Genomic DNA, 27,503 nt, shown 5'->3' with positions numbered 1-27,503 from the left:
AGAGGTCGGCAAGTGTTATTGATGATAAAGAATTCTGTACACCTTTGTAACATGACTTTGTGTCCTTCATTGCTTCGGGAAAAGAGAAATCTAGTTTACCACTGTTGAATCTGGAATTTGGTTTAATAAACTGAATGCAGTACAAATGACATTCTGACTTCTGAGCATGGGAATTGAAAGGACTTGTGAATTCCATTTTACCTTTTTTGGACATCTGAAAACACCATGCTGTGAGGACTAGTGTAGCCTAAGAGAGGATGAGAGGCCACACGGAGATCAGAAGCTTTGCTTGTGGATTCCCACGAACTGTCTGGCATGTGAGATAAGCCATTTTGACCCATCCAGGCCGTACCAGATGACTAAAATCATTGTTTCCCAGGCAACAGGGGAAGACTACAAATCTCATAACCCTGAGGAATTGTAAATCAGTGTTATGACTTATAGCTGATATATATGTACATTTTATACATATTGATATATGTTATACAGCAACAAGAAGGAAACAGGAAGGAGAGATAACATTTTAGCATTGTAGATTCTCTCTCTTTTCATGTCTCTTATTTCATCTTTGAAATAGTATCATTTAGTCTGATTTAGGAGAGAGACACTATGGTTCTGGTCATGGGCTGAGTCATGTAAATTGACACATGCTATTCAGGCCAGGAAGGGGTGGGTCATATCTGGTCTATGAAGCTCAAGTCTGTATTTGTTTAAATAAAAACTAAAAGACCTTGCAAATCCCTTCCAATTCTGAGATTTTATCAGAATAGAATAAATATAAGTGTGTAGAGGACCACTGACAAATTCCTGAACACCACAGTAGTAATAAAGTGACTGTGAATGATAAGGCAAAATGAAAGGGAGATTGTGGACAGCCTAGAGAATGTGAGGACACAGAAGAGTAAGGGCGAAAGCCAGAATATGACAAAGTAAAGATGAGCAGAACACAAAATAAAACTTCCATACACACTGGAGCAGGGGGTTTGGGATTGCATTTCATCTCTAGGATGATAGAAAGCATCTAGGAAATGGAGATAATTGGAAGCTGCCCTTAGATGGCAAATAGAACCATGGCCTACTCCGTATTCTGAGATAAACAAAGACTGAGGCGTGAGAGTTAAGGAAGTGGTAGAGTGTGGTACTAGGGATTAAGACAGGAAGTCTGGGGGTTGGGACCAATAGTAGAAATGGATTATCTGGATACAAAACAATTTTGTTTATTTTTCTAGGCTCTCTTTACTCTGACAGCAAGCATGTGGCTCTTCAAATTACATGTATCTTACTACTTTAATCCTAAGGAAGCTTCACTCTTTCCCAAGCTGCATAAAAATAACTAGATCCAAGAAAAGCATCAGCAGAGGGTTTATGGAATTTCAGAAATCTCCACTATTCCCAATCTCATTATCTTGCTCTACTTTTTGCCATACCGAAGTGATCAGTCTGTCCTATGATATAACCTACCTGTTTTTAAAGCTTATCATTTATTGTGTGTTCTTTCTTCCCCAGTGAAATAAAAGCTCCATGAACAGCAGGATTTTGGTTTTTTTTCATTGTTATTCACTCATAGAGACTAGATAGCAGATAGTAAATAACATTCCAAATACAAAACACAGTATTTTGTAAATACTCTTTGAATGAATAAATGAGTGTGACAAATACTCCACGAAGCTGAATAAAGCTGATCTGAAAATTTTATACCAACAAGAAACTCTGAATTGTGAAGTTTTTCTTTGCTTTTTTTTTAAGTGGTTGGATATTTTGCCTGCCCAGAATGTCATACATGCCTTTGGCTGATATAGAAAGCATTTCCCTAGCTTGAGGTTCTAAAGAATCCTTATTGTTGGAAGAAAAGAATTGGCTGCAAGTCAGAAGACCAGTTTCTCCATGTCCTGGTTTGTCACACGATTGCTATATAAAACCTGTGGCAATTCACTCTCTGAATCCTAGTTTCCTGTCTAGAAAATGGAGACAATGACAATAATATCCACTGAAACCTACAGTGTCAGTGTGAAACCGTGAGACATGCTGCTTTATGAATTAGTAGTGATCGTACCTTAAAACTTGCTTCAGGTTGGCTTTATTACATTTTATTTCTAACAGAAATATTTGGGCATTTTGCAACTATTTGTCTGTAGTTTAAGGGAATTAAAGAATAATGTGGATTATCATTATTGATCTCTAGAGAAATACCTGATGAACTCAAGAGATCATTGAAGTCTCTAAAGTGAGAGAAATATCTTTTCTCCATGAGAAGTTCAAAGTAAAATAAAATAGATTAAGCTGGGCTTTTTTGCAATTCATAATAGACATTCTTGACTTTGGGTGTGGTAACCCAGGCCTGCAATCCTAGCTACATGGGAGGCCTTAAAGAAGAAGCACAGTTCAAGGCCAACCCAAGCAAAAAGTTCATGAGACCCTAGCTGAAAAATTAATCTAGGTGTGGTAGTACATTCTTGTGGTCCCAGCAATGTGGGAGGTCATAGGTTGGGGGGGAGTATAGCGATGGAGGTGTGGCTCAGCTGCTTGTCTAGTAAGCACAAGGCACTGAGTTCAAACCCCAGTACTATCAGCACCTCAAAGGAATTATTATGACCATTATTTTATTTATTTGAATAGCTACTGATTTCTGATGTCCTTACTTCATATCATGCTATTTTCGCTTTACCAGATAGCTTCCTGGGAAAAAAAGGTGTTTCATATCTAATGATTTTAATAATATGCTTTTTACTTAACTTGTTCTTGACATCTAATAAAAGAGCCAACCAAAGGCACTCTCAGAGTGCCACACACCCCATCAGTCAATTTTTTCAAAAAATAAATAGAGTAGGTGTTCGGTCATCTTAGAGAATAAAACTAGAACAGTAACTACTCCCCAGTCCCTGCGGGTTCCCATTAGCTGAAGTGATTTTGGTCATGAAAGGCAGAAAGGTAGAAATGGGGTGAACCCAAAGAATGAACTGAAAGCTTCATTTACAAAGAGTAATTCCAATTTAACGAGGCATTAAAATCAACATTATATTAAAAATCTATAAGACACAGTTTCTTAAGCTTTAGTTCCTTAAACTTGAAGTTGTTTTATTTAAAAGACACAGGTGTTGGAAACAGGACATCAGTCAATGAGCCATGGGACCCCTTGTGTGGCAGAACCCAGATTGCTCCAGGGGAAAGACATGAGGAAAACATATGTGGATGTACATTAGGTGAATTAAGTATGGTGGGCTCTACAACCTGAAAAGCTAGCTTGGGAGGACAAGCCCACTGAAGCCCTAAAGAAGGATGCATGACAGCAGTTAAAATCAGACACAAACGGAGAAGGGCCAACAAGAAGTGGAAAGTCCCCAACCACATCTTACATTTCCCCATTTGCCTGACATTCCCATGACTTTGCCATGCTGATGACTACCCTGAGTCTGGAAATCTGGAAAACTCTATGCCATGCTGAGGACATTTAAGTTTCTTCTCTTCAAAGCAAAATTATTAAACCAATTATGCTCTGAATTCTTCTGAACCACTTTGCTATTACTTGGATGCTACAGCTCATTCTAACCATAAATGAACAAAGGCTGATCTTAATCAGAAGTAGGAAGTGTGCTGCTACTAAGAAAATGTGTGGTTTCTGAGAAAAAAAAAAGTAAATTACATTTCACAATAAACTCCTGGAAGGGAAAAGGGATAAGGATAGCTTTGGTATTCCTTGTTTGAATTCTTCCAAAAGAAGTAAAGCAATTTTTTTTTTTTTTAACACAGAGACAAAACTTGTAATGGGCCAACGGTTGCTCCTTCCTTAGACATACTACAGCCATGAGGTAAGATGTGTCAGGCTGATATTTAAAAACTACCTTGGATAAACTTCTAAAACATAGCAGTAAATATGATTTATGAAGATGTTCACCCTTAAAGAAAATTAAATAACCAACTCCATGTTTCCCAAAGTACGTCAGTTATTCCGTAGTGTGTGTCTCAATGTAAGTCTGTGTTTAATCTGGTTGTATAAACAATTACAAGATATCCAAACACCTCTTTACAATTTATTTTACATCACCAGTGCCTGGGTGTCTTTAGGTTAGGCTTGTATTAAGTCATTCTCAAAAGGCTTGGAAATTTAGCTACTAAAGTCCACTTACTTTATAATTCAGTTGGTTACATCCATTGGATTGGCCTGATTTTTCACATCTTGTCCACAAAATCATTGTAGATATGCAACATCCAAATGAAACTAGATGGCTGACATCATATACATTGAATATGCTCACAAACCCTCACATACATATGAATATGTGAAATCTTGTACAAACAACTATTATCAGAATGATTATCAACACTGCCTTTAAAAAATTAGTCCTAATAAATGAAAAGGCCTTAAATTGGGGTGGGAAGAGGTGTTAAAAAACTTGAGACCTATTTTTAATTCTAAGTAATGGCCTTTCTCCAGGAAAGTATCTTTTTAATAATTTTAAATTATTTAATATTTAATTATTTAAATACTTTTTACTGATAATAACAATGTATTCAACTAGATTCACTTACTTAGCCAATATTGAGTATATATACTTTTTGTTGCCAAAGGTTAGATAAACTGTTTTGTTAAGTGGCAATTCCTTTGCAAATCTATTCAAAGATAATAAAAAGATACTGTCTCACAAATGTGTATAGAATTCCAAAGGGTTTAATACATTATGGCTTCATTCAGACAGACCATCAGAACCATTTTTCACTATCTTATTTTCATTTCCTAATACTTGTCTCTTCCCCACCTACCCACCCATCATCTATCCCTTCACCTCTGTAAAGATAAAATGATTTGGGGAGGAAATATATCATGACATCAAAGCCTCCCTAGGAGCTGAATTCTCACTTCTCATTCCTTGGCCTTCTGTGTCTTGAGAGAAAGGCACTGGAGAAGTCTGAGGGTGGAAATCTCACATGAGGCTGGGAGGAAATATGAAGCTTCTGCTCTACTAAGTTCCATTCAGATAATCAAGTGCTTTACTAAGATCAGAGAGAGAGAGGACATAAACAGGAAAAATCGTGTAGAGGTGTTATACTAAAAATATAATGATAAAAGAAAATGAAATTTCATTGTCAACATTTGATTATTTAAAAAAGACATTGAAGTAGGTGGTTTAGATCTAAAGCTTGCTATTTACTATATTTCTCTTTGAAGTTTATATATATATATATATATATATGTAATTGGTGGAAGTGAATGCTTATATGTATTAATATATTAAGCTTTTTTTTTTTGTTGGTCATGGGGCCTGAACTCTGGGCATGGGAGCTGTCCCTCAGCTCTTCAGCTCAAGGCGAGCACTCTACCACTTGAGCCACAGTGCCACTTCCGGCTTTTTTTGCTTATGTGGTACTGAGGAATTGAACTCAGGGCCTCAGACATGCAAGGCAAGCACTCTACCACTGAGCCACCATCCAAGCCCATGCATTAAACTTTTTGAAAAGCGCATGTGATGTGTTTCAACAATGCACAAAGCAAAGTCCAGCAAGGAATCCATGCAGTATTCCCCATAAGCAGATCTCTGTGTATGGCAGGTGTAATTCCCATTGGTGTCTACTGTTTACAAGAATGACTTTCATGAAAAACTAGACTATGAATGAAGGGAAGTGGTAAAGGATAAATGGAGAGAGGTGAGATTTTTTTTCATATAAATTCTAGTATAAACCTAGCATTCAATATTCATACTCAAAAATGTAAGCATTCAAATCCTTCCTTTTGATAGCCTTTAAGGGATTATTATCAAATAACCATCTAAAACATAAAAAATTATATAATTCATGAAATTATGCTTATAGGCTGATAGGTCCCTGTTATCTGGTACATTTAAGTGCCTATCTCTTTCTTTGTCTCTTTCTTTAGTATTTTAACCAATGAGAAAGTAGTTTTTTAGTTTTTTTTGGTTTTGTTTTGTTTTGGTTTTTTTTTGTTTGTTTGTTTTTGTTTTTTTTTTGCTGGTCCTGGGGCTTGAATTAAGGGCCTGGGCACTGTCCCTGAGCTGCTTTTGCTCAAGGCTAGCACTCTACCACTTGAGCCACAGCACCCTTTCTGGCGTTTCTTCTGTTTATGTGGTACTCAGAAATCAAACCCACGACTTCATGCATGCACTTTACCATTGAGCCACCTTCCCAACCCAGAAAATGGCTTTTCTTAGTTTTACTAAACTGAGGTAAGGTTTAACTAACTGCTGCTTATTTTGCTTTATGCTATCCAACTTTAGAAATGCATATTTACTATAGGTTAAATGCAACATCAAAGGTCTATTTACTATTTTAATTTAAATTTTCAGATTCCTTAAAAAATCTACCTAATGAATTTAACCAAATATTAGCAGGTTTATAACTGTATCACAGAAATTCAGGAAGCCATTATAAACATTAGATTAAATTTATTAGATCAAAAAAGTCCCTCCCCCCCCAAAAAAATCCTTCTAATTATTGAAGAGATACTAACTCCTTCAAGGAGTGTCTTCAAGAAACTATTTTGTCTGCCTCCAAGTCCTTCCTGTCAAATTTTAGCCAAGTATTGAAGCAACCCTAAAATAATAACATTTTACAAACTCTTGCCAAAATAAAACAATTACTGAATAGTGACTATTTTGGATAAGAACCTTCATTAAGGCCAATCCAGGTTTCAATGGAATTATTAACTACTTCCTGTAAATCCCAGAAAAGCTTTTTTTCCTTTTCTTTTTTTTTAACTGTAGGTCAATTTCTATTAGCAAATGACTAGACTGCATTTTCTAGCAAATATGATTCATCCTGTCAAAGTTTCATTCATAAAAATCAATCTGTAGCCACATAATATTTCCATTTACTTTGTAAAATATCAAACCAGCAATAAAACCCAATGGCTTACCATTTTCCTTCTTCATTTTCATATTGTTGAACTGTATATCCAAACATGTCCTCCACTGAGCCCTTGAAACTCATTGAATTCTTCACATCAACATTGAATGATTCACAGATGCCTAGAACAACTTGAAGGAGAAACAAAAGCCAGTTACACAAAGTATATTAAGATCCCACCATGCTTTGAATTATGGCATTTTGAATTAAGGCATTCTTGAGAATACAACTGAAAACTGATTTTATTAAAAATAAGGGCACTGAAACTCAAAGGATGGGCATCTTAAAACTCCTGACATTAACTGTGTTGTTTATTTCTAAATAAAAAAAAACAACATGTGCTAATAGTGATATGAAACCCCTCAGCAATTTGATGTCTGTACCATTTCCAGAAGTAAAAACCTCAAGATGGTGTGGGAAAGTCACAGAAACTCATGACTAATAGAATTACAAGTTTCCTAGCAGTTACCCTTTCAGTAAATCATGACTATACAAAATTATAAACAGCTTCATTTTCCTGTTTTAACTACAAAGGATGCAAGTAGTTGCTTTTAGGGCACAATGGAGAAAATCTTTTTCCTTGTTCCTTTCTTTTTTTATTGTAAAGATGTTGTACATAAGGGATACAGTTACATGAATAAGATAATGAGTACATTTCTTGTCATACATTGTTACCCCTCCTTTGCTCTTTTTAAAGAGCAAGGCAAACCGGCCGTCTCTACCTGCATGGCTTCCTGTGTCTACATGAGTTGTATTCTCTTTCCTTCCCTGATCAAGCAGGGGTGGAAGGTTTTACTAAGACAGTGAAGCCCCCTTATAATGTGGAAGATAGTGATCACCATGCAGGTTGCTTCTGAGATCAAATTAGATGATGCATCTGGAAGTTTGCCCAGTGCTTGTCACATGCTATAGATTCAAGGAGAGCTAAAGGTTTCATTGTAATACAGCTAGTAGAAACCCTTTTGTAAATGAGATTCTCACTTTAAGGTGTTATGATATGAGGACTCAAATCCTCAGATAGATGGTGCCAAATTCTTCATTTTGTCCTGATTTTTAAAGTGTACTGTCGAAGTTCCAAAATGCTACCTCTTAAGTATAACAATTTTTTTCCTAAAGAGCATTCTTGTAAAATTATAGCACATCTTATTCAGAAATGATTGATGTCAGTCTCCTTTGTCAAAACCAAATTAAGCCACAAAGATTCTGAAAAATGTTATTTCCTGGTTGTGTAGAATCGAAGTAGATTTTATTATTTATATTATATTATTTCATATTATTATATACTTATGTATATATAATATTATTTGTTATTTATTTTATTTCCTTGGCCCTTTCTATATTTTTCCCCAAATATAGTATAATTTCAGATTATTTTCATTCATAATCTTCCAATTTTGGTATAGTAGTCAGTATTTGGTATAAAAATAAGTCTTACTGGATACATGTTTGTAGTTTAATTTAGAGAAAATGTATTCTTCAAACAAACAAGAAAATATTAATTACATTGTGTAGATTGATTTATAAAGTTTTCCTTAATCTCCGCTGTTTAGAAATCATCTAATTATTGAAATCTTTCATTTTGTGAGAAATTTTTTTTATAAAGATAACTATCATGTACTATTTGTAGTGTAGCTATCCATAGGAGATTGTTTTCCTAGGTCAGAAAAAATTTAAAAGCAGAGACTGTCTTATTCATCATTTTATCCCTTATCAAAGTGTAGCCCAGTTCCTGACACTGATGGGTAGTAACACATTTACAGTCTGGAAGACCACATGCTGAGGAGGGAGTGTGCCAGCTGTGGATGAGGACAAACAGACCACGTTTCCATCTTAGCTAAGGAAGACTTTTCTAGTTAGATTTTCAAAACAGAGAAAGATGAGGTTTGACAGCATAAAGAGAATGTGTACACAGAACTTGGAAAGATCTCAGTATGTAGCAAGACAGAGGACAAGACAAATACAGTTACAAGATTATGAAGAGATCTGCCTTGCTGGTGTGACCAAAGTAAAAGAAAGGATGGAGGGATAGGTGTTTTTAAGGACATTTCCATGATGGGTGGTAGAGAACAGCTGGGTACCATCTCCTATTTAATAGTCTTTCAGACATTCAAAGATGCTTTTAAACATGCCACATTCTCTAATCTAAATAGAACATTCTCTTACTCTTTATGCATGGGTATTATTTACTAATTTTTGAATAATTTTAATGGCCTCTTTTTGAGTGAGAAATGCACAAAACTACTTTGTACAGTAGGATTTCTCAACTTTGGCACTACTACCATTTGGGGTCAGAAGGTTCTCTACCATGAAGGGTTGAATGGTTAGCAATTCCCTTGGCTCTCACCCACACATGTGATGCCAGTAACATAAGGATTTTGAGGATCAATAATATCTCCAAATAATTCCAAACTGTTCTAGAATTGGCCTCTATCTAAAAAACAGTTGTTCAATGATAAGAACCAGAACAAAACTGACAACTAAAAGGAGGCTGGGCACCAACTATGGCCTGGAGACCAGAGGCTTCTGAAAACTCAGGTCCTACTGAAACTTTCCATGTCAGCATCTCTAGCCCAGTGAGAGGCTCAGAGGATCTGAGGAGCATGGGTCTGTAATATGCACAGGATCCATGCAGGATGTGGAATTTACCTCATTTAAAAGTACTCACCAGGGCTGGGAATGTGGCTTAGTGGTAGAGTGCTTGCCTAGTATGCATGAAACCTTGGGTTTGATTCCTCAGAAAAAGCCAGAAATGGTTCTGTGCTCAGTGGTAGAGTGCTGGCTAGAGCATAGAAAGGGACAGAGCCCAGGCCCTAAGTTCAAGCCCTAGGATCAGCACCAAAAAAAGAGAATAATAATAATAATAATAATAATAATAATAATAATAATAATAATAATAATAATAATAAAGTACTCACCAGACTTCAGACATAAGGGGTAAAATAAATTTCTTCTCTTGAGGTCAATTTTACTGTCTGGATTGATGTTTCCAGCACATCATCTTATATCATCTTTAGTAAATGCTCTCTTAATGGCCATTCTTCATACCCCTTCCACATAAGACTAAAAACTTTTGAGTTCCTTTTTAGGCCTATTTATTTTACATATTGTATGGAATGTCTGGGGTGTGTTGCTTTATTTTAAAATTTCCTGTCCTTAGAATTCTACAGGCAATTTGCCCTAAGTAATTGTAAATCAGTTTCTTTCATGTTTTCTGAGGCACCAAGAAGCACAAAGAGATGACATTTAAGAAATAGTTCACATCTTGTTCTTTTGATTTAAAGGAATGAGTAAACTGTAAAAGCATCTTCTCATAACTTTTGGTTCAATGTGCATTCTGTTATACTATTTCCTTGGAACTTTATGTACCAGAAGAAAAGCAAAATCATGTTTACTCTCAACCAAAGCAAAAAAGTAAAAAAAAAAAAAAACCCACCGAAATTATAAAACAGAGCTAATGGGAATGGCTTAAGGAGCAACATAAGAAAAGACTGACAAAATAATGAGGAATAAAGCCTAGACTATCATCTTCTATGTCAAAAGAAAATATTCATTTTACATGTACCAGCAAGAGAGACACATTCTATTATTAATAACTAAATCATATACTTTTTGTCATTCCTCATATGTTTTACCCCATTAAACTTGCTTATACCCTAGAATTAAATTCCATTATGTGATTAGAAGAGAGGAGCTTAGGAAGACCAAAAACAGGATTCCACAATACAAAGCATTAATCACCATTTCCATTGATTCAGCATTTATATATCCTGGCTCTAAAACTAGAAAGAGCTAATAAAAGGTAACACAGAAATGGTGTTAGAACGAAGGCCCATGTAATGAATTAGAATTAGCTTATGTCATTCAATCTCCTCAGAGGCAAATCTGAGGAGGAAGATGATCTTCACTGACAATGGACTGAAAAGGATGTTGAAAAGGAGTGAAAAGTTGGCTAAGGAGAGAATTATGGTTACAGATATCAGATCAAGCTTGAGAGACTTCAGTTGAAGCATACATTTAGGTGGTAAAGACTTAAAAATGCTTGTTCCATTTCAAAATAGTCACATATGCCACATATATTAGTCAAAAAATAGAAAAATAAAATGAGATCTTTGTTGTTGAGAGGTACCTGCTGCAATAAGTCATTTTGTGTGTGTGATTTCACCAGGATGACATGTATGTAAAAGACAACCAAATGAGAGAAACAGAGATGTAATATATACTCTGGAGTATTTTCTGCTTTGTGGACAAAAAAGAACTCAATACTGTTAGTGGGAATGTAAACTTGTTTACCTGCTCTGGAAAGCAGTATGAAGGTTTCTCAAAGGGATAAGTATAGAACCACCCTATAACCCAACAATTCTACTCCTGGGCATCTATCCAACAGAAAACAAAGTTCAAGTAAAGCCACTAGTACAACCATGTTTATTGCAGCACTATTCACCATAGCCAAGACATGGAATCAGCTCATATGATGAATGGATCAAGAAAATGTGGTAGATATACACAGTGAAATTTTATTCACCCATTAAAAAGAATGATATTGTATCATTCATAAGGAAATGGAAAGATTTGGGAAAAAAATTATTGTGAGAAAAGTAAGTCAGACCTAGAGAAACAAAGGTTGCATGGTTTCTCTCACCTGTGGTAGATAGAATGTGACTATAAATCTATAAGTAAATACATTGGGTGGTATGCAAGTGATTATAAATCAATTTATTCAAGTATAATAGACTCTATGGAAAGCTTAAATGGTATAATTTTCTAGAAAGACTATTCAAAACCCAACAAAATCAAGGAAATGGGTACATGCAAGACAGGATTATACCAAAGGGAGAGGGAGAATGAAGGGAGAAAAAGGAAAGAATGCAGTCATAAATTTACTGTATATTCCACAAAATTAAGAAAAGTGAGGGAAAGAGTGGGCCAAAGGGAGATGAGAATGTTGAAGGGGCTGACATTGATCAAAAGGCATTATATTCATATTTGCTTTTATTTTATTTTATTAAATGGCACCTCCTTTATACAACTACTTATAGATAGTAAAAATTTTATTAAAAATGGTCAGTTAATAATAGCATTGAGTTTTTCAGTAGCCTGCAGAGATTAAGCAGAACAGCAGTTGTATCTGTGTTGTGTTGTGTGTGTATGTGTGTGTGTGTGTGCATGCACACACAGGTCTTAAAAAAAGCTCAGAGAGGTTGGGTATTTGTCTAAGGCCAGATTGCATTAATGACAGAAGGAGTTCTGAGGTCAAGTCATTGACTTTTTGTAATGGAAGCACTATTCAGTTGGTCAGATTAATAACAAAAGCAATAAACCACCTCAATCTAACCCCCTAAAAGCCCCTAGCAGCTGTTAATTCTGATAGGGAAGAATTACAAATTCTGAGCCTCCAGCCAGAGAGAGTCAAATAAAAAAATGGTGACAAAGGAGAAATACTAAAATGTCATGGCCTTCTTTAATAACTTCCTACAAAAAATCAAATAATTATCATTATGTTTAACTCAACAAATGAAAGATACAAGATTAAGTGAAAGTAACAATAACTGCATTTTGTATAGTGAGTGAATGCATTTAGAATAAATGTCTTGATAGTACAAAAAGAAAGTGATCTTGGGAGATAATATGAACCAGCCAAATCTACAAATATAATCTGATTTTTTACCCCTGACATGTACTATACTATGGAAGTATAGTTACAATGCAATGATGTTCTGGCTCCCAAAGAGCTTGCAGCCTTGTTAGAAAATACCAGAGGAGCTGGTGGCTCATGCCTATAAGCCTAGCTGCTCAGGAGATTGAGACCCTGAGGATCACAGTGCAAAGCCAGCCTGGGCAGGAAAGACCATGAGACTCTTATCTCCAACTAACCACCAGAAAAAAACAGAACTGGTGCTGTGGCTCAAGTGGTAGAGTGCTAGCCTTGAGCAAAAAGAAGCTCAGTGACAATGTCCGGGTTCAGAGTTCAAGCCCCAGGTCTGGCAAAATAAAAATACAAAATAAGGTGCCAGAGGTGTTCTTACCTTCATGAGCCTCTATTCATCCTGTCTAAAATGAGTCACCTATGCTATGCAGGATGCTGGTACAAATACAAATCATTCATTAAAAAATAGGAACTCTAAATGAATGATTTAATGCAATCCATAGGTAAAACCCAGAGTTAATTCACCATCTTGTAGTTGAGAAGAGGATGTTTATCTTATTCCGATGAGTAGGTAATCTTAGAAACTGATACAGATGTGACACAGATGTAGTTTATCAGTACAAAATTTCCTATTTCTAAACATGGCTATAATGAAGCTATAAAAAAAATAAAGACATAAATGTTAAGCCTTCCAAGTAGAGAAGTTTGTCAGGGAAGAGGACTGCATATAACACCCACTTTTGTACTATAGATCCCTTGGATTTTGTAGTTATATCCCTTGGATTTTCAGCTCACTTTGTATCTGATCCAGTAACCAGTACAGACTTCTTTCACTCCTGTGATGTTTTGCTCTGTGTGGATTGTTGCAAGAATTGCAAATCTATTTCAAGGACAAGGTAACAGTGCAGTGACCCTTTTTAGTGTCCTATTCAGACTACACTACTTAACCCACAGCTGAGCCACCTGAGAATCTGAGAGCACAGCTATGGTGTACAGCAGTAGAGCCCCTTCATTTCCCATGCTTGAGCACAGGTGTCTCCTCGCTCACTCTTTCTGGTGTTCATGCTGGCTCAAGTGTCAACATACATACATATATATATATATATATATATATTACATACATATATAGAGTATACATATAGTATATATATGCTATATAGTATATATAGTATGCATATATGTATAGATAGTATACACAGTGCACATATATGTATATATAAATTATATATATATACATACACACACACACACACACACACACACACACACACATATATAGTTGAGGTTTGAAATCAGGATGTAATATTTGAGCCACACCTCTTCCACCCCTTATTGCCTTTGGTTATTTTTCTGGTAGGATTTTGTGCTTTTGTTCAGGTTGGCCTTGGACCATGATCTTCCTACCTATGCTTCCTGTTTAGCTGAGATTACAGATATGTAACTTTATGCCCAATTTATTTGATGAGATGGGATCTCCTTTTTGATTGGACTTCCCTTGAGCTCCAGTCTTCCTAATTTTTGCGTCCTGAGTGGCTAGGATTACAGGTGTGAACCATCATGACCAGCTTAAGAAAAATATTTTAATAATAAGTCAATAATAGTTGAAAGCTCTTTTCCCTACCTTGAGATAGGTAACAAAACACCTTTATTATAGCAGGGTCTATGTTATATGTGGGTCTTAAGTATTATTTTATTCTTTACAGGTTATGTAAATGGATCTCAATTTTATATGAATGGTTACTAAAAAAAATAAACTTGGCTGAAAGTATAACTGGATTTGACCAAAAATATTATAGTACTATATAACTCTAATTGATTTAAAATCTGATATGATTGTTTTTTATAGTGTTTAAATCTTGAGAAAGAGAACTCAAAACCCTTCAGTGGTAGAGATATAGGAAATAAAGGAAATAATGCCCTAATAGAGCCAAGACAAACTAGAATAAACATAAGACACATAACCTCAAATATAGGAAATCCATATTCGCTGCAAGAAATAATATATCTGTTTCAGTGTTTCCAACAGAGACAACTGACATTTCCCTTTACAGTGACATAAAAGAGAAATCTGGCTCAATAAATACCTCCATCCAGAGTGCTTTCATCAGAAATGATGTAATATGTCAGCATGATATTTGCCTCCTTCGGCAAGGCCAGGAAAGCCAAGTGAAATAAACATTTTCAGTTCATCCTGTGAAGCTACTTTGTAACTTCAGCGTGTTGTAGGGAATGAACAGATTTGGCTTTACTTTGAGAGTCCTATTGTGTCTCCAGTTGTTAACTGTGTTTAAGCTTCAAAGTGAATGTGTATACATGCATGTATTTGCAGTTTGATGGGAAGGGAGCATGGAAACAAAATTCTTGGCACATAGTAGGTGTTTCACACAAGTTTGTTCAGTGGAACAAGTTGGAATAGATAGAAAAACAAGGATTGTTAGTATAGCAGCCATCCTGGCTAGAGCTGTCCCCTTTCTGTGCACATGTATAATATTAAATTCCATCAGAATGTTTCCCAATCATTCTTTGTTAAAAAAAATCCCCCTTGAAAATTTTTCTACCTGAGTTTTTTTTTCTTCCACAATGATTATTTTTCCTCATAGTATCTACAGATAAAATTATAAGACAAGCAGTTGTTTTCTGATAGATGGTGTGTTTGGGTTCTTATACATTGTCAGAGATTGTACCAGACTTTATTATGTTAGTTAGATTCAAGGAATTAAAGTTAATTTATTAGTGCTAATAATGACAATCCAAGCATTAAACCAGTGTTTAATTAAGTGTACTATTAATAATCTTTAAAAGTCTATTAATAAACCTAACAAACCAATTACTACATGGGCAAGGGAACTAAAGAGGGACTTCTCAAATGAAGAAATAAAAATGGCAAAGAAACACATGAGGAAATGTTCATCATCCCTGGTGGTGAAGGAAATGCAAATAAAGACAACCCTGAGATACCACCTTATCCCAGTCAGAATGTCCCACATCCACAAATCAGCCAACGACAAATGCTGGAGGGGATGTGGAGAAAGAGGAACCCCATTACACTGCTGGTGGGAATGTACACTTATACAACCACTTTGGAAAGCAGTCTGGAGGGTCCTTAGAAAGCTAAAGATTGACCTCCCTTACGACCCAGTCATACCACTTCTAGGCATTTACCCTGAACAACAGGAACCAATATACAAGGACACGTGCACCTCCATGTTTATTGCAGCACTGTTCGCAATAGCTAGGATATGGAAACAACATAGATGCCCCACCCCAGATGAATGGATCCAAAAATTGTGGTATCTATACACAATGGAATATTATGCAGCCATTAGAAATCACAAAATAATGGCATTTGCAGGGAAATGGATGGAGCTAGAAGGAATCATGTTGAGCGAGGTAAGCCAAGAAAGAAAAGACAAATGGTACATGGTCTCCCTGATAAGCAGATGCTAAATCCAAAATGTTAGGCGATATGACAAAACTAACAGGGCTTAAGAAACAAAGAACTCCCACTCATCTGGTTGAACCACTACTAAATATCCCCATGCTGCTGATCACATATATGGTATATAACATGTGAACACCGTTATATGTTACAGACTGTGATAGACAATTTGCTCCAGGAAAGTTAGAATGAACTTGTGACTTTAAATGAACATCATTATTCCACAATACTGTGGAATCACTTAATCACAATTAAAAAAAAAAAAAAGAACCTTGGGGAAGGGAGGGAGGGGGGGATGGTAGGGGGAAAACAATGGAGGGGGTAACAATGTTCAATAGGAAGTGTACTCAATACCTCACTCATGTAACTGTAACTCTCTGTATAGTATCTTTACAATAAAAAAATTTCTGCTTTACATGAAAAAAAGTCTATTAATAAAAAAATAAGTAAAATGTATACCATTAATAAATAAAAATGCCCTTTCCTGACTGGTTTGTTTCAATCATTTTTATTAACTCCCACTGCACATGATTTCTGCTTTGCCAGTGCCATTCACACTGTCCCCGCTCTTGTTAGACATTCTTCATCAGCCTCAAAACCCACCTCCCTCCACCCTGTCAGCGTCGTCTTCAGGGTCTGTGTTTTAGGGAATATAAAAGCTGCCGAGCCTCAGGAGTCCCTGCGTCCCACTGTGGAAGCACAACTCGCACAACTCATGTGTTTATACACACAACATGAGCGTAGGACTCTGTTCTGCAGCTGCCTTAGCATCCTCAGTGCCAAACTCATTATTTCTGCACTGTGCAGCATGAGCGCTGCATATGGAAATGCACACTATACTTCAAAACAAAGCATGGTGGCATCCCAGCCAAGTGCTTATTCAGAAATAGGAAAAATGCAGTCTCAAGATATGGAAGAACTCCAATAACCCTTGTTGCTGAAATGCCTCCAATTGATATTTATTAATTTACATATAATCTTTTCTCAGTGATATATATGACAGCTATTTTTATTACTATGAACCATGGGTACTTCTGAAGGTCAGAACAGGAAAGAGGTAATAAACACAAACCGCAATTATTTTTAATTCACTTAGAAGCCTTGACTGGTAATTTCAAGTTCCAGAAGTGAAGAGATTCCATTATTGATTCTCTTCCTCATGTTTTTTTGTGTGACTTGGGTGTAGGTTTTGCAAGTTATACATACATATGTCCAAGTGAGTGGGTTAATGGAAGGCACAGCTTCAAAACTGTTCCATTGTTTGTTTTTGGAAATCAGGAAATGGAGTCTCCTTTCTTCAACCTTTGCTGTCACAAAACTACCTGTCATGCTTATTAATAAAAATATGGCCAGAACCAGCAATGTTGATGGCTTACACATTTCATTGAGAAAAATCCTATGTAAGTTAATAAAAACAAACCTGCCAATAAAGGGCTATTTTTATTTATTAATAGTATGCATTTTACTTATTTTATTTATTAATAGACTTTTTAAAATTATTAATAGTACACTTATCTAAACACTGGCTTAATGCTTGGACTGTCATTATTAGCACTAATAAATTAACTAATAAATTCCTTGAATCTAACTAACATAATAAAGTCTGGTACAATCTCTGACAATGTATAAGAACCCAAATGCACATCTATCAGGAAACAACTTTTAATTAGGAATTTCATATTCCAAATACTAAGAAGTATCATTATTGATTCATTTATACCCTCAACCAGGTAGCTTTTTTTTTTGTCGGTAATGGGGTTTGAACTCTGGGCTTGAGCATTGTCCCTCAGCTCTTCAGCTCAAGGCTAGCTCTCTACCACTTGAGCCACAGAGCCACTTCCCATTTTCTGGTGGTTTATTGGAGATAAGAGTCTCATGGACTTTCCTGCCAGGGCTAGCTTTGAACCGTGATCCTAAGATCTCAGCCTCCTGGGTAGCTAGGATTACAGTCATGAGCCACCAGCACTCAGCAACCAGGCTATTTTTTTGTCTGCGTGGCTCAATACTCTCCCTTAATACACACTGACACTTAGTCTAATATGACTCTATATGATTTTTCTTCCATCCTAGCTGCTTATTATAGCAATTTTCCATTATATCATTGACTACCAAACATTTTCTTCATTCAAAATCTTTTTGGTACTTCTGCTCAACTTCAAAGTTGTCCAGAGTATCAAGAGGAAATAATATAAGCCAAATGAGTATGATTTGTTGTTCACCTGGAAACATTTGGGAAATAAATCAGAAAGTATTTAAAGGACTCTGGGGTCTGTTTATGGGAAATGAAGCAAAGTCTCAATAGCCTGGAATGTTGAAATATTTCAGAAGGCAAGGGTCATTAGAATGCTTGTTTTCTTTCTAGAGGAAAGAGATAACTTTATGATGCTTTCTTTTCTGTTTTGAGATAACTCTAAACTTTGTTTCCTTAGTGATGATTGTTGCTAAGACCATGATCATTTTTTTTGCACTTAAAAACATTAGTTGAGCAGTAACATCCTTGGATCCAAACTCTATTCCTATCTGGTAGCATCATCTTTTACATTCTTTCCATTAGTTCACTAGAGGTCTTGAAGTGGAAGTAAATACAGATGTTACAGTCAGTATCTTCAAGAATGTCAGCCAATATTTTCCTTAAAAGGAAGCATTCTGATGCTCAGAATTATAGCACTAATTACTAAGCACTTATACACACACACACACACACACACACACACACACACATATAAATTCAAGGTACACCTTACCTCTGACCTTGGAAAAGGAGGAGAATGAAGTCCAAAAGAAGACAAAATGTGGCTCATATTTGTATGTCTGGATTTGATAGCAAGGGAAGGAAAAGCAGCTGAAGTCTGAAAAGGCATAGTCAGGATAAGGATGAGCCACAGGAAGGCAAAATGAAAACAGACTGGTGGAAATCCAAACAAGAGTAGATAATATACAATGGAATTCTATGCTTCCATGAGAAAGAATGACATTGCCCTAATCGTAAGGAAATGGAAAGACGGGAAAAATTATACTAAGTGAAATAGCCAGACAAAAAGAAACATAGGCTGCAGGGTTTATAGCCACTAGAATGTGGCTATAAATTGGTTTGCCTAGAAAGCAAACCAATGGACAGTAAAAGATAAATAATTACACCTGGACATGATTAATTAAACAGCAATGTAAACATTCACACAATGAGAACCAAGAAGGATTTTCTTAGGAGAGGATGGCAAGAACTCAATAGCTATGTGCATAAGATCATATAAACATGAACTCCAAGAAATGGAAGGAAGAGGTCTTCTATTAAACTATTTGTGGTTCTTTTTTCTTTTCCTCTTTCCTTTTTTCTTTGATAAACTCCCTTCTGTCACTGTTTTTTTATTTCTGTACTCTTTGTCTTGTTTTTAAGTTTATCTAATTTGAGGAGGGGGAAGAGAAGCACAGGAACTTTGGGGCAAAGGGTGAACCAATTCAGCAGAAACCCACTAGACACTATGTTGGAAATGAACTACACAACTTTTGGGGGAGAGAAGTTGGAAGAGGAAAAACTGGGAGAGAATGAGGGAGGAGGGGGACACTCTTCAAAAGGAAATGCACTCATTACCTGAATCAGGTAACTGCAACCCTTCTGCACATCACCTTACAATGATTTCTTTTGAAAAAAGGAATAGATTTTCAGTGGAGCTGTTACTTTACAGGCACATTTGGATATCCATCACCAAGTGTCAAACATCCAGGGCAAAAATAGCCAAAGTTGAAATTGGTGCTATAATTACCTAAATTTCAGTCTTCTTAAACCAATGTACTATCTCCAAATTCTTACCATAATTCCACCAGTTCTTTCTATGGTTTCTTATGTCAAATCCTAGTTCCATGCTTGTTAGAACAGTGCTTGTTCAGAGACCAGTAGACAATCCTTACTATGGAGCTAGAATGTACATTAAGAAAGAAATTTTAAAGTCAGACACCCATAATCCTTCAGTCTGAGAGAAGTTTAAGAAATAAGAAAATAAGCCAGCACTTGCTAATACTTAACAATGTTATGCTGGCCATTGCCATTTCTTGAACACTAAGCATTCAGGGAACCGGCAAAAGAAATATGTCATCACTCAATTTAGAATTTCTCAACTTGTTCCAAGTCAATTAAACATCTATTTCTAAGATTATAGAGAAAACATAAACATACAAAGATAAAAGGAATGAATGGCAAGGAGCTGTTACAATTATTAGAAAAGATCATTAGTACATGTAAGTTTTATGTAGATAAATGAGAATGTATAATGGACAATTTTCCTCAAAAAATTGCAGTTTTACAAAACTTTTGGATTGACTTCAATAATTTCCCACCATCCCATGTACTACTGAACATCTGCCTTCTTTTTTCATCTTTGTGTGTATGTGTATGCGCGTGTGTACACAAACGCGCATACACACACACACACACACACGCACGCACACACGCTCTTTCTCTCCAGTCCTGGGGCATGAACTCAAAACTTGGGCACTGTCTCTGAACTTTTTCCCTCAAGACCAGTACACTACCACTTGATCCACAAGTCCACTTACAGTTTTTTTGGTAGATTGGAGATAAGAGTCTCACAGGTTTTCCTGTCTGGATTAGCTGTGTACAAAGATCCTCAGATCTTAGCCCTCTGAGTAGCTAGGATTACAAGCACGAGCCACCAATACCCAGCTATTTGCATCTTCTAAATGGACATAAATTAGCAGAATGGAACCAATAATACCTTGTGACCATGGAAACTAAATGAAGTTCCTATATTAAAACACACACACACACACACACACACACACACACACACACACACACACACACACACACACACACACACACACACACACACACACACACTCTTCACTATCTATGAATTCCTTCCTATTGCCAGATGGGTATTTTTAAAAACATATAGCTGGTTATAATACTGTCTTATCCTTGGATAATTCTGCAGAGTCCAATAAATGCTGTTTGCCTCCACAAAGAGCAATGTTAGTCCTATTAAAATGAAGCTTCATTCCCTATTTCCAATCTCATCACCACTACTGGCTAAGACTGTCAAGTTATGGACACTTTTTATTTTTTTTTGAACTGTGCTTTTTAAAAATCAACTAAATTCCTTTCCTTTAAGACTCCTTTTTTTGTATACTTTTATTGTAAAAATACCATACAGGGGGGTTACAGTTACATGAGTAAGGTAATGAGTACATTTCCTATCGAGCATTGTTACTTCCTCCTTTATTTTTCCCCTACCATCCCTTCCCTCCCCACCTTACCTTCCCAACTCCTCCCTCCCTCCCCAAGTTGTAAAGTTCATTTTCAACATAGTGTCTTGTACATTTCATTGTTATAATGGGTCAACCTATATCCTTATTTCAGCATTTTGTTATTTCCCTTCCTCTCCCCAAATTAGAAAAATGTATATACAAGATGCAGGGCACCAGAATCAAATACAGTGAAAACAGGGGTTATACCATGGAGGAAGAACATACAAAAGAAACAATAAAATCACATGGTACATTATAAGTACATTAAAACAACAGCAAGAAAGATAAGAGCACTTAAAACAACAGCAAGAAAGATAAGACCACTTGTGTCTCTATCTTGGGGTTCAAGTTGCTTAGTGTCATCTTATATAGTCATATGTACATAGATTTTGAGCTTTTCTGCTTGTCCTAGACATATACTAGTTATTGCAAATAAGGGAAACCATGGGACCTATGTTTCTTTGGGCTTCGCTTACTTCACTTAACATAATTTTTTCCAAATCTTTCCATTTCCTAACAAATGAGACTGTGTGTGTGTGTGTGTGTGTGTGTGTGTGTGTGTGTGTGTGTGTGTGTGTGTGTGCATCACATTTTATTGATCCATTCATCTACTGAGGGACATCTGGGTTGGTTCCATATCTTAGCTGTGGTAAATAATGCTGCGATAAACATAGTTGTGCTGGTAGCTTTAGTATAATGGCCAATTTTTAATACGAGCAGTTCCCCTAACCATCATGAAGCTTGTCAGAAGTTTTCCTCAAATAGTTTTCTTCGCATTTTAGTCTGGCTAAATCTCTATTTTTAAAGGCCTTTCATCCTCCCTAATGCCCTCTATTGGATAGTCATTTTTTTCTCTGTGTTCCCATAGAACTTTTACACAGTTTTCATCTCATGCAATATATAATATTGTATTCCAGATAGCTAGTTGTACAGTTGTTCTATAGCTATGCAAATTTAGGAACTAGTATTTCATCCTCAATGCCTAGCATATACCAAGGTAGTTTAACTCATACCATTTCTTCCTTCTCATTGCTCATAAATATTTATATTATTTTGAGAGGTAATACATATGTCTGGAAAACTACTTGTCAATATGTATAACCTTATGACTTAATCATTTTGCCAATGAAAAGGAAAAGGAAATGTATGGGACATTCAAGAAGCTCCTTAAGACAGATGATTTATCTGAGAAGTTTGCCATTTTGACCTCTTCTTTCTTTTATCTTGCCAACTTTGCCATTCCTTCAATTATGAACTCCTAGATAATACCTGGAGCTCACTGTAGATTGTATTATATCCCTTTCAAATTAATATGTTTTAGCTTTCACACCCCAAGTGATGACATTTTTCAAATATAGCTGTTAGGTGGTCAAGTTAAATTTACAAGGGTGATTCTAACCCTACAAAACGGATGTCCTTGTCTCTCCCTTTTCTCCTGTTCTTGCTACTCTTCTGAAGAGAAGAGATCATATGATGTCAAGAAGGTGCCATCTGGGTGGGGAAGGTGGCTCAGTGGTAGAGCACTTGCCTTGCATGCATGAGGCCTGGGATCCATTCCTCAGCACCACATAAGCAGAAAAAGCCAGAAGTGGCACTGTGGCTCAAGTGGTAGAGTGCTCCCCTTGAACTGAAGAGCTGAAGATCAGCGCCCAGGCCCAGAGTTCAAGCCCCATGACCAACAACAACAAAAAAAAAACAAAAAAGAAGGTGCCATCTACAAGCCAGGGGAGAAGCCTTGCCCGAAAACAGCCTCAGGACACCTTCATCTTGTATTTTTAGTTTCCAGAACAGTGAAAAAACTTCGTTATTTAATTACCTAGTCTATGGTATTCTTCCATTAAAACCTAAGAAGAAATAACATGAGTAACAATTGGACAGAAGTGATAGGTTGCGTGGTGGCAGAGAAAGACACAGTAGCTTGGGCTCATGGTGATAGCAGAGTTGCTATACTGGCCTTCAACTGCCTTTACTGGTACTTCTTTCCTGGTAACTTATGCTTTATTGGTCATATTGCTTAAATGCTACACAAAGTAATAGATTTGTTGGATTCAGTGAAGCCTAATCTTAATGTACTCACTAGTATATAACTGTTCAATATACTTTGTTGAAGGAATGGCTGAATATATAATATAAATATTACTTTTCTTTTTCAGTCCTGAGGTTTTGAACTCAGAGAAATTCTACTCTTTTAAAAGTCTATAATTCTATCTACTTTTCCAAATATTCTTCTCTCTTTGTTTTCTTTTTGTCTCCAATGAGACATTTCAACTAAACTTAAAACTCTCTTTCAGGTAGCTAGAGCACAGATACAAGCCACATTTTAATTCAGACACACATTTCTCAGAACTAGTTAAACTTTATCTTTAAAAATGATACTCCTAAATAGACTCTTGAAGCAAATTCACCTCGGATCAAACTATCAATTTATGATTGTATAAAGGTAAAGCCCTTAATATGAATAAAAAATAACCAAGATGATATGTAGCATTAGTTAACACAGAATAAGCTTTCAAAAAACTCTTTAACTCTAGCAAGAGCAGAGCAGTAAAAGAAAATGGAGTAATTTAAGAGAAAAGTAAAATGCCTAGGATATGTGTTTATAGGAAACATTTTTTGAGAAACATTTTGTCACATGCTTTATATGGAGCTCATACTGCATCACATAATATTATGAGGGTGTTACAAGAGCTGTAGAGTTGTAGAAAGAATGTATCTTATCAAAATATGTGGATAATTAAGTGGCATTGGGCCTGGATATACTTATTTATTAGGTAACCATTTGGATCTTAAGAGTTTTGCCATTTTACTGTCTTTTCAAAGGGGACAACTGCTATTTATTTTTTTTTGCACACAGGTAACCAATTTCACAGCTTTTTCTTTCTTTTTTTCCCCTCTTGTGTCAGTCTTGGGGCCTGAACTCAGGGCCTTAGTACTGTACCTCAGCATTTTGGCTGAAGGCTAGTGCTCTACAAGTTGAGCCGTAGCTGCACTTTTAACTTTTGGAAGTTGATTGGAGATAAGTCTCATGGACTTTCCTGCCTGGGCTGGTGTCAAAACTTGATCCTCAGATATCAGCCTCCTGAGTAGCTAGGTTTACAGTCATGAGCCACTGGAAGTCATAGCTTTTTAAGGCTTAACAAAAAGAAACACCAATCTTTTGCTTCAACAATAAGAAAAACAAAATATTATCAGAAAAAATCACATGTATTATTTAGATATTTCTGTAAGAATTAAAAGGGTATTCCCAATACCTAGAATACTTGTCAGCATTCCATTTTCTATCCTAACATAGTACATAGAAAACTTGTTTAGATATTATAATTCCTGCAAGCAAAATATATTTGACTATAGGTATAATAAACTACTAGCTTTAGAAGAATTTACCTAAACTGTATCATAACTTCTAACATTTGATTCTTGATCAGTCATAGAATGTTATATTTGGAAGTTATAAGATACTACACTTATTATTTAATGATATTAAATAATTACATTTCATTACAGCTAGCATCTACCTTCTTGTATTCTACTCTAACCAAGAGTGTTAGGAGGTATAGCCATGTTTTTAGGTGACACCACCAGCAGGGCAAGAATGAGCATAAGATATCAAAAGAACCATCTAGTTTCCCAGTCTTTTTTTTTTGGGGGGGGGTCCGGTCGTGGGGCCTGAATTCTGGACCTGGGCACTGTCCCTCAGCTCTTCAGCTCAAGGCTAGGGCTCTACCGCTTGAACCACAGTGCCATTTCCAGCTTTTTTCTTTTTGCTTATGTGGTGCTGAGGAACTGAACCCAGGGCCTCATGCATACAAGGCAAGCGCTCTACCACTGAGCCACATTCCCAGCCCCAGTTTCCCAGTCTTCATGCCATTTTTTATTCATTTCAGGGTACCAGTCAGAATACTCAACTCTGTGACCCCCTGGTTGGTACATTGACCTGGGATCCTGTCCTTTTAGAGAAATCTTCACAGGAGGTTTGTGGACTGAGAGGACTGTGATTCTTGCACAGAAGCAGGCTTGTCATATGAAAGAATGAAATCAAGAAGAGAGGGAGAGACAATACTAACAAAACAGAAGGAAACTGAGGATGTCTTAGCCCAATGATAAGATTCTACAGAACTGTAGAAAGCTGATATGGCAGAAGGGAGGACAGGGAAAAAGAATGGGCAGAGAGGCAAAGAAAATAGACACTACAAGTAGACTCAAAAGTTCCTTATTACTCATATTCTTCAAACTATTCAAAAGTGTAAACACACACACATGTGTGAGAGAAAAACTGTCTGCTCTAGATGTAGATAGTATTTAATAAATGTACATATATGACTAAAGTAGAAATATATCACATTCAGTTAGTAAACATCAACAATCTCCCACAATAAAAAGAAAAAAATAAAGAGCTACCAGAGATTTTACAAAATGAGATAAATACCAATCCTGCCTTCTAAAAATTTATAATTACTTTTGAGACATACTAGACAACAAATAACTATTACATGATTTAAAGAAAAATATTGCCAAGTTCATAACAGATTACATTCGTTGTGACTCTTGCCATTGGGATGACAAGAGTATGAATCCAAACCATTCTATTATTTTCTTTTAATTATTGCTATCTCATAGCAAATTAGGAAGAGATATAGTTCGGGCGATCTTCTAGTATTATGAAAAAGTATGATCTCTTGTAGTTGACTAGGCAGATGATTAAATAAGTAAAATGTTCCCCGGGCAACTTTACATTTCAGGCTGCAAACTGCTTTTGTGATTTAATGCCTATGTTAAGTACTACCAGAGAGTATCACATAGAGCAGAAAGAACACATGACAGAGAACTCACACTGGCTTTCATAGGCAAGTCAAATTTAATGCTGGAATTTTCCATTATGCACCTAAGAATAATTCAATTATATACAAGCCAAGGAACAAGACCAAGGAAATGTCACCAGAGGACACCAGATCTCTGTGATAGGATGGACTTATTAAGAGGGCAGAGCTGGATGAGGCAACAGATGAACTATCCACCATTGACACCCTTGCCCAACATTAGGATGGAGATGCAGAGGTAAGTGATTCAGTCTTGTGTTACTGATTTTACAGCCAAACCCTTTGCATTTCTCCCTCATATTTTGTGCATGTACTGAGTGCTACTCCATTTACATGGTATGATCAAAGACAAGCAGCACAAGCCATATAGACGCTTTATAAATACTTGGCCCTTTCCTATTTTAAAAGGATAAAAGATCTTGTAAACATTAAAAAAATGAATTCCCTTAATTTTTAACCTTATACCAACAAGTAATGCCTGGATGAATTCCAATTAGTACATAAATGACTATTTTAAACAAAATATCTGTCAAGTATGGCAAGGGAAATTTTCCTAAAATATATACTCTATAGTGAAATAATTAGGATGTATTCAAACCCTTCACACACTCACATGTCAGAGTCCAAAGTTTGTATCTAAAACCATGTATTGTAGTGGGGAAAATCTGAGAGCGTGGCGAATGAAAACCTGTCAGCTATTTCTTAACAGCACTGTCCAAGAAGACAAGGAAGAAGAAAGATTCCAGAATAGCAGTAAGATGTAGAAAGTGGAACCTAAGCTTTGGGTCTTCTGAATAAGGCCATTAGACATATTCTTGAATTCTGTTCTTTTACTGAAACTCCTTCTCCCAGAGCTACTTTACTGCATCCTGCCAGATATTTTATATTTAGTGATTCAGATAATGTCTGACATACAGAGTCACAATTCTTGGGAAGAAAGTATTACTTTATTTATATATTTATGTAACTATGAAATGAGACTCACAACAAGGTTAATTAATCAAAAGCTGCTAGTTATATCGAACTAACAGAGATGATAAGGTTAAGGGTTAGGTGTAAAGTTCTTTTTATGACTTGAATCCTCAAATCTTATGGCTTGAATCCTCAGTTAAAAATAAGATCATTTGAGGGCTGGGAAGGTGGCTCAGTGGTAGAGCACTTGCCTTGAATGCCTGAGGCCCTGGGTTCGATTCCTCAGCACCACATAAGCAAAAAGAAAAAAGCCAGTAGTGGCACTGTGGCTCAAGTGGTAGAGTGCTAGCCTTGAGCTGAAGAGCTGAGGGACAGCACCCAGGCCCAGAGTTCAGGCCCCACAACTGGACCCCCTCCCAAAAAAAAGATCATTTGGAAAACAAACTTTACAACTTTGGCCGGGGTGGGGGGGGATGGTGGTGGGAGATGGAAAGGGATGGAAAGGGGAAACAAAGGAGGAGGCAACAAGTCTTGATAAGAAATGCACTCATTACCTTGCTCATGTAATTGT

General features: G+C 36.3%; 1 protein-coding gene across 1 annotated transcript in view; it reads right to left on the bottom strand.

The window, feature by feature from the left end:
- Window positions 1–27,503, bottom strand: part of Itga1 (integrin subunit alpha 1) — a 148,835-nt gene that overhangs the window by 81,757 nt on the left and 39,575 nt on the right. Inside the window, exon 2 of the mRNA XM_070041152.1 lies at window positions 6,866–6,986. Coding sequence (XP_069897253.1) covers window positions 6,866–6,986 — 121 coding nt within the window. The remainder of the gene's footprint in view (window positions 1–6,865; window positions 6,987–27,503) is intronic.

This window comes from Dipodomys merriami, unplaced genomic scaffold (assembly GCF_024711535.1).
Source record: "Dipodomys merriami isolate MVZ:Mamm:240054 unplaced genomic scaffold, mDipMer1.0.p SCAF_30, whole genome shotgun sequence".
NCBI classification, from domain to species: domain Eukaryota; kingdom Metazoa; phylum Chordata; class Mammalia; order Rodentia; family Heteromyidae; genus Dipodomys; species Dipodomys merriami.
The sequence above is the reverse complement of the archived record's forward strand: the minus strand, read 5'-3'. Positions and strand labels throughout refer to the sequence as shown.